Source organism: Crotalus tigris, unplaced genomic scaffold (genome assembly GCF_016545835.1).
Source record: "Crotalus tigris isolate CLP2741 ecotype Arizona unplaced genomic scaffold, ASM1654583v1 scf7180000018585.330925593:3314079, whole genome shotgun sequence".
Lineage (NCBI taxonomy): Eukaryota > Metazoa > Chordata > Lepidosauria > Squamata > Viperidae > Crotalus > Crotalus tigris.
Window position 1 is genome coordinate 1614868 of NW_024097088.1, and position 7914 is coordinate 1622781.

At 52.2% G+C, this 7914-nt stretch overlaps 1 protein-coding gene across 1 annotated transcript; it reads left to right on the forward strand.

Moving 5' to 3' along the window:
- The first annotated feature begins 1489 nt into the window (after nt 1–1489).
- Nucleotides 1490–3139, forward strand: SOX3 (SRY-box transcription factor 3). The gene has a single exon (XM_039354662.1). It carries the CDS (start codon nt 1711–1713, stop codon nt 2737–2739), a length of 1029 nt encoding a protein of 342 aa, XP_039210596.1. The 5' UTR covers nt 1490–1710; the 3' UTR covers nt 2740–3139.
- The last annotated feature ends 4775 nt before the right edge of the window (nt 3140–7914 follow it).

Sequence of the window (7914 nt, forward strand, 5' to 3'; positions counted from 1 at the left end):
GCGATGGAAGAAGGGACATTCAGAAGGCAGGCAGCGTGAGGGCGACGTGGGGGAGCAATGAACTCTGGCGTGCTTGGCTGAAGCCCCCCCCCTCCCCTCAATAGTCCCTCTGTTGCCTTCCAGAGTTTGGAGAGAAAGCGGCCTTGGCTTCATTGAGGCTTGCTTATTCCGGGGGGGGGCGGGGAAGAGGTGGGGGCGAGCGGCCTTTTTCCCACGCGCTTTTGGGCAACCTGGCAGATCGGGGAGGTGTTGTTTCTTTTTCCCACTTTTTTTAAGGAGGTTGGGGAGCCAGGCCGAGCTTTGGGGTCACTGTTCTGTCCCCTTCCTTACCCACACAGAGCTTTAACGCCCCCCCCTCCTTGCACACGTAATTCTGCCACCCCCACCCCCACCCCCAATCCTCAAAAAAATATATCCTCCTTAACTCTTTGCTGTGCTGGAAAAGGAGAAGGCGCGCCCGAGCCAAGCCCGGCGAGTTTGCAACCAACCTGGGGGCGGACGCTTCTCTCCATTTCGTAACCCCCTCGCCCCCCACTCCACCCACACCATTCCAGAGCGCTACCCTCATCCCCCTCCCCCTCCCCTCCTCGCCCCACGCAGCAAAAGTTGCCTTCCCGGACTTGGAACGAATTTTGTGGACTTCCTCACCCGTGGAAGGGCCGTTTGGCAGCTGTGGGAAAAACTCCAAGCCAAAATTGTCAGATTCTGCTTAGGGTTCTTGATTCGAATAAAGGGGTCCTTTTCTTTCATACTCCTCTCCCCCTCCCCCTCCCCCCCAAAAGTCTGGGGAAGTTGGACATGGATCTGGAAAGCCGCCTTTGGCTTCCCGGATTCTCCTTTAGGGATGTCGCAGGTGGAAAGTTGGTGTCTTTTTTAAAACCGGTTGAGAGAGAAACGACAGTCCCTCCCAGAGAATATTTGATGGATGCAGTTGAAAACTTATTTTCTCTCTCTCCGCACTACTTACTTCCCAAAAGAACTGTCGGAACCGAAATTCAGAGAGAAATGAGCCAATCAGGCTTGGAAAACGTTGGTAAGAAGCAGGACAATCCCTGCCCCCCCCCAAAGTCATTCACACAAGCTAATATGATTTTCTATTCTTCCTTTCGTGTTTGGGCTGCCTTTGGTGAAGGGCGAACGCTCGAGGCGGCTTCTATAGATCGGGTTATATGGTGGGTCTCGGTCCACGGACACGCAGGACCCCTGCCTGCAAACGGTGGGCAGAGCCTCCCCCCCACACACTCTACCAACCCCATCCGGGGCCCTCTGCTGCCCCCTCTCTGCTGCTGCGTTTTGGGGAGGGGGGAAGCGTCGGAGGAAGCTAGCGGCTTTCCTCAAAGTTTGCAGGTTTGGCCTGGGGTGGGGGGAGCCTGGTCCTGCGTCGTGGGGGGGGGGAAGGGTGCTGCGCTTTGATTGGTCGCCACCTCCTCATTTATAGGCCGTCAATCAAACGGCACGGCGAGAAGGCCGTTGCTGGGCTGTGGGGGAGGGGGCGGCCGGCTGGTTGGCCGGACTGAGTTTGGGCACCGTCGGAAGAGTCAGCCAGAGTCGCCGCAGCCGGGCCGGCCTGCCCTGCCTCGTTGCTTGCCGAGAAGCGGAGACCGGAGCGGGCCCCTACCCGATTTTTCTTTTCCCTGCGGGGCTTTTCTCGTGGACTCGCCTTCCCTCCCACCGGCCGCCACGCTGGCGCATCTCCTGTCCGCCCCGGCGATGTACAGCTTGCTAGAGACGGAGCTCAAGCCGCCTCAGGCCAACCCCGGCGGCGGAGGCAACGGGGGTCCCGGGAGCGCCGTCAAAGGAGGAGGAGGAGGCGTCGGCGGGGCCAACGCGGCTGGCCCGGATCAGGACCGGGTCAAGCGTCCCATGAACGCCTTCATGGTGTGGTCGCGGGGCCAGCGTCGCAAGATGGCCCAGGAGAACCCCAAGATGCACAACTCGGAGATCTCCAAGCGGCTGGGCGCCGACTGGAAGCTGCTGAGCGACGCCGAGAAGCGGCCCTTCATCGACGAGGCCAAACGGCTGCGCGCCGTCCACATGAAGGAGTATCCGGATTACAAGTACCGGCCCCGTCGCAAGACCAAGACGCTGCTCAAGAAGGACAAGTACGCGCTGCCGGGGAACCTGCTGGCCCCGAGCGGCGGTCCCGGGGGCGGCGGCGGCGGAGGTGGCGGAGGCGGAGGCGGCGGGGTGGGCAGCCCGGTGGGCGTCGGGCAGCGCCTGGACTCGTACGCGCACGTGAACGGCTGGCCCAACGGCGCGTACGCGGCCGCCGCCTCGCTGATGCCCGACCAGCTGGGCTACGGGCAGCACCCGGCCATGAGCAACGCGCAGCTCCAGTCGCTCCACCGCTACGACGTGAGCGGCCTCCAGTACAGCCCCATCATGTCCGGGGCGCAGCCTTACATGACGGCCGCCGCTTCCAGCTACAGCATGGCCGCGGCCGCGGCCGCCGCCTACGGCCAGCCGCCGCCGTCGAGCCACGCCATGAGCCTGGGGACTATGAGCTCGGTGGTCAAAGCCGAGCCCAGCTCGCCGCCGCCGGCCATCGCCTCGCACTCGCAGCGCGCCTGCCTGGGGGACCTGCGCGACATGATCAGCATGTACCTGCCGCCCGGCGGAGACGCGGCCGACCCGTCCAGCCTGCAGAGCGGAGGACGCCTCCACGGCGCCCACCAGCACTACCACCAGAGCCCCGCCGGGCCGGCTGTCAACGGCACCGTCCCACTGACTCATATCTGAGAGCCCGCCGGAGAGCGCCCACCGCCATCCGAGCCTGCCTGCCTGCCTAAGAGGCCGCCCCGTCGAGGCTCCCGCCGCGGCGCTGCTAGGTTCCCGGCTTGCCTGCCGCCCGCGCTGGGAGACTCCGCCGACGCCGTCTTTCGAGGAGACCCCCGCCCACCCCTCCAGCCCCGGGTGCTTTTTCCCGCCTGCGGAGCGCCACGTCGGGCAGAAAAGGAACTTTTCTTCCCTTTGGGTTGGTTTTTCACCTAAAAAAACAAAACATGACATTTCTTGTCTGGCTATCCTAGAAGCACCGATTGACTTGTTTTTTTTTAAAAAAAAAAAAAACACTTTTTGCAAAAGGCGCTGTAAAATTGCTCTGTTCTCCCCTCCCTCTCCCCCCCCCGTCGACCCTTTCTGTTTCCAGCACTCCACGGGAGGTTTTTCTCGGGTGGGGGGAGGGCGGGGGAGGGGAGGAAAGGATTATTCGGAGGAGAGCCGATACCTTGCTTATTGGATCTTTTTTTTATATATGTTGCTGGTTTCCGAGGCCCTTGAAAAGATTTTAAAAAGGAGGAAGGGGGGGGAGGGAAAGCCAGACTTTTAGAAAGAGGGGAGGTCGATTAACCTTCCTCGTGAAATGTTTACATGTTTTTATTTCCTCGGGTGGAGTCGTTCGTTCCCTCCCCTTGTCTCCTCCCTCCTTCCCTTCTCTCCAACTTCCCCAAATAATCCCGTCTGGATTCTTAATTTTTTTAAATATATATATATATATATATATATAATAAAAAAAAATCTGTACGGCTTCTCTCGTTTTCCTAACCCGGGTGATTTACCGAGGCCATGCAGGGGGTTTACGGTTTAAGATGAAGCGGAAAGCCCGCTATTTTGAGCGAGGGTCTAGGTTGGGGGGGGGGTCCTTCTCGGCTTACTTCGGGGGAAAGGAAGGTTGGGAGATCCGGACGGCCGCCTCTGGGTGGCGCGATCCTTGGAGGTCGCAGTGCGAAAATCCGAATTTGCAAGACTTTGGGGAGAAAAAAAAACGGGTGTATATTCAGATATGGAATACGCACAGACATAGTTTGGGTGTGTGTGTGTGTGTGTTGTGTAGAGGATATTTTATTTCCCTGACAAGAAGAAAACACTTTCCCGGCAAAAGTAGGCTGCGTTCTGACTGACTTGTGATTTTTCTCTCTATATATATTTTCTCTCTCCCCTTCTCCTCCCTCCCGCGCTCGGTTTGGTGGGCGAGCGAAATCAATCGTTGGCCGGCTCTTTTTTATTTTTAAATGTTATTTTATTTCGCTCCTGCCGTGGTGGGCTCGGCTAGCTTTTGAAGAGCCCTCCTGTTTTTTCCCCAGCTTCCCCTCCGAGAGAGAATTTGAAAAGAGACCAATAAATTTTACAACGGGCGCTGCAAAAGCGTGTGGGGGTCCGTGGCCTCTCTTGAACGCCCTTGTGCCTCTGTTTAAAAGAAAAAAAGAAAAAGTCCAAATTCGTGGGGAGGTTGAAGGAAGGGCTCGGCGCGGCCGGTCCAGGTCTGGAGTAAGAGGTTTGTGGATAGTCCCAGAGGCGTTTAACGGGTTCCGAAATAAAGCTGGCGAACTTTAATCTCTAGAGGGATAGAACTGGGGTCCTGCTTTAATTTAATCTTGATCCTTTCTGCTATACTCCTGAACAAGAGAGACCTGCGGAAAAAAGCTTATAGAGAGGTTCTTAGCCAAGAAATAAGCACACTCCCCCAGTGTGGGACGAATTTTGTTGGCGGGGCTTCGCCACCCTAAATATGACATGAGTAGGGGGCGTCTTCGGCTGAATCGCTTCGAGGATCGCCGCTTGTGGTCAAGATGACCACCCACCCCTTTACCTTGGGAACAGGCCCTGCCAAATTCCGCCTCCCGAGGGCCCACGTTTCGCCCTCTAGGAACTAGATTCGTCTTTTCAAAACAAATCAATCAATCAATCTTCCTCTCAACGCACCTAACGGGCCGAGGGATCGCTCGGCCGCAACTCGATCGATCTCCCAGCGAGTTTGGAAATCCGCGGAGCCGGAGGTAAGCGAGGCGCTCAACCGGGGGCGAAATTCAGGATCGGAGGCGGTGGGAAGCGCCGGCGAGGGCGCGAAGACCCGAATTTACCCCCCCCCCGCCCCGGTTGGGGCAGGCGCGACCCCCGCCTCTCCTTTTTCTTCGGTCTCAATCCAGGAACTGGGATCCCAACTGATTCTGACTTTTTTTTTTTTTAGATCCCTCCAACATCCTCTGTAATTTTTCCCCTTCAGGGATGCGCTGAGATTTTGTAGCAACCGGTTTTCTGACTAACACGGGAGGAGGATTCTGTGTAGGAAAAGATGAAGACTAAGGATCCTTTTGAAAAGTCGCTCAGTTTTAGTCCCCGTCCTCGAACCAAACCCGCAGCACTCTTAACCCGATTTTTTAGAAAAACAAAACCCACATGTTGATTTAACGACCCATCTCTCTTATTTCTGTTGAAGTGCAGAGGGAAGACTCCTGTCCCCAAACTGTCTTTTTGGAAGCCATTTAATTCAATATTATTTCTTCTCTCTAAATAGCTATTTGTCTTCTCCTCCTCTTCCTCTTCTTCTTCTTCTTCTTCTTTCACAAACCTGTTTAGGATTCTGAATGCAAAATCACTCGGGGACGTGGGGAGTGGGGGCAGTTGGTGTGTGTGTGTGTGTCAGATCGCTCCTTGTTGATGTTTACTTGGGTGTAATTTTTCAGGAAAGTTGGAGAGAATTTATCTCTCTTTTTTGCTTAAGAGTTTCTGCTCCTGGGGGGGGGGGATTTAGCTTGACTAGTCCACTTCTCCCCGTCCCAATTTCCTCTGTTTCCCCCCCCCCCGTAACTTAAGGGGACTTTCGGGGTGGAGGGAGACAGACAAGAGGTTTTTTTTTTTCACTATCCGACTGATACTTAGGAGACTTTCCCTTTTGTTTTGTGTTTTTACACACGTACGCACTTGTTGCTTTGGAAGCGGCTGGTGTCTTTTCCAAGAACAGCGCCTCCGGGATTTATCTGATTTTATTTATCCTTTTGTCTTCCGGGGGGGGGCATCTTATTCTAATCCAAAGGCGTGCTTTGGGGGGGGGAACCTCGGTCCAGAAGTGGAAAAACTGAAATTCGATTTTGAGATATTTAGTCCTTTGTGTTAATCCGGCTGGAGAACTTTCAATCGCCATTTATTTAAAATGAAGTCAGCGCGGGATATGGAGAAAACTCCAAATTTTAAGTCTACGCCTTTCCTTTTTTTTTTTTTCCCTGGATCCCTTCTACAAAAGTTGTTGGCGGTTCTGCTTTACAAATTAACACCTTTTTAAAATGATACTTTTCTTTTTATATTCCAAGCGCTTGGAGCCGAAATCTCTTCCCTTCCCCGCCTGTATATTTTTCGCAGCGTTTTCTGCAGAAAAATTAGTGGAGAAAGACTCAGCCATAACACTCGGCATGCAAAATTGTGCTCAAAATTAGATATATATATTTTTCCCTCTTTTGGGGGGGAGGGGGAAAGGATTGAGGTGGGAAGGGGAAAACGTGGTTGCGAAACCCCAGGGTTCAGCTCACTTGGAGAAGATTATTTATTCCATGTTTGAGAGGACGTTTTGGAATATTCCCCATTGTCTTTCATATTTTTTCCCAGCCCAGCATTAATTCCTTTCGGTTAAATTCTCTTTTGCATGCTTTCTCTAAGGCAGGGATTCTCAATCCTAGCCACCTGGAAACATGTGGACTTCAACTTCCAGAGTCTTATTGACTGGAGGATTCTGGGAGTTGAAGTCCACACATCTTCTGAGGGCAAGACTGAGAAACAGTGACATCAGAGGATTTTAAAGAAGAGTCGCTTTCCTGTCCAGAAATGCTGGACTACATCTCCCATCCAGTCCTGCCAGTATACAGTGTGCTGTCTGGGGAAGATGGGCAGGTTTGGGGAAACATGCCTAGAATAATAAGCCAGGATCTTTCCCGTTGATTTTAGTGGGTTCATCTACAGTTTTTCCTGAACCGTGTTTGTGAATCAAGAAATCCAAAGGGTTGTGGGAAGACTGGGTTGCAAAACATGGTCTTTGCAGCATAACAGGTAACCAGCCAATTTGCATGGCTAAAGCAAATCATGGATTAGCATTAGCATACAGTCAACATAAAGGGGGGGGGGAGAGGGACTGTTATATCTCCTAACCCAGAAGGAATGAAGGTTTCAGGGATCTTCTGTGAGTCGGTTTTGTTTTTTGGGTTTTTTTTGTTTTTTTGTTTGTTTGTTTTTTTGCCATCTCCATTTAAAATTGGGCATTAAAGCTTTATTTCATCAACTTCTGTCTGGGAGAGCGAAAACAGGCACTGGAGCTACTCAAAGCAATCTGGGGTTTTGATACCCTTTCCCTCTTTGCTCCCAAGGACAATGAGTTGGTTTCATTAAAACACACACCGGCACACACACAGGGAAACGCAAGCCCATCCAGCTCAGCTCGCAGGATTTTCAGACTCAGTTTTAAAGTTTTTTTAATAATTGAAATCTTGTCTGGAAGAAATAGTGTGTGTGTGTGTGTGTGTGTGTCTGTGTCTGTGTCTGTGTCTGTGTCTGTGTGTGTGTGTAAAAAGACTCAATGAGATCCGATGACTTACCTAGTTTAGGTCATGAAACGTCTGCAAGAAAACAAGCAAGCTCAGAGAGCACCAAGGACCCCACAGTCGTCCTCCTCCCCCCTTCTAGCACTGAATATGTTATCTAGTTGGATCATGAAAACAGGCAAGCTCAGATAGCACCAAAGACCCCTCCTTTCAACCTGGAAGATAGGTATTCCTTATATGACTTATCTGACTCATGATAAAACTGGATATCCTGATTGGTTTAAAAAGGCCATTAGCAGACCATAGATAAACTCTGAAGGGGTGTGTGGGTGGGGTGTGAAGAAAAGCCATCAAATAACAATAATAGAAAAAGTTTGGTCTAATAATTCCACAGATAAAGGAGAGACAATGATGTGATTGTGGTTAAATCTGCAAGACTCACTTTGCACGCTGACTTTGAAATTCATCCAAAGGATATTAAAACTGTTGTGCTAGCCCTTCCAGTGTCAACTTTTTCATTTAGGAAGTTTCCCGGCCCCCATATTTGGCTTTTTCTGCATATATTGTAAGTTTGTCTAGAAATTCCCAGAAAATCCATCTAGGATTGATG

Coding starts and splice junctions, on each gene's coding strand:
- SOX3 (XM_039354662.1), top strand. CDS start 1,711: ATGTACAGCTTGCTAGAGACGGAGCTCAAGCCGCCTCAGGCCAACCCC.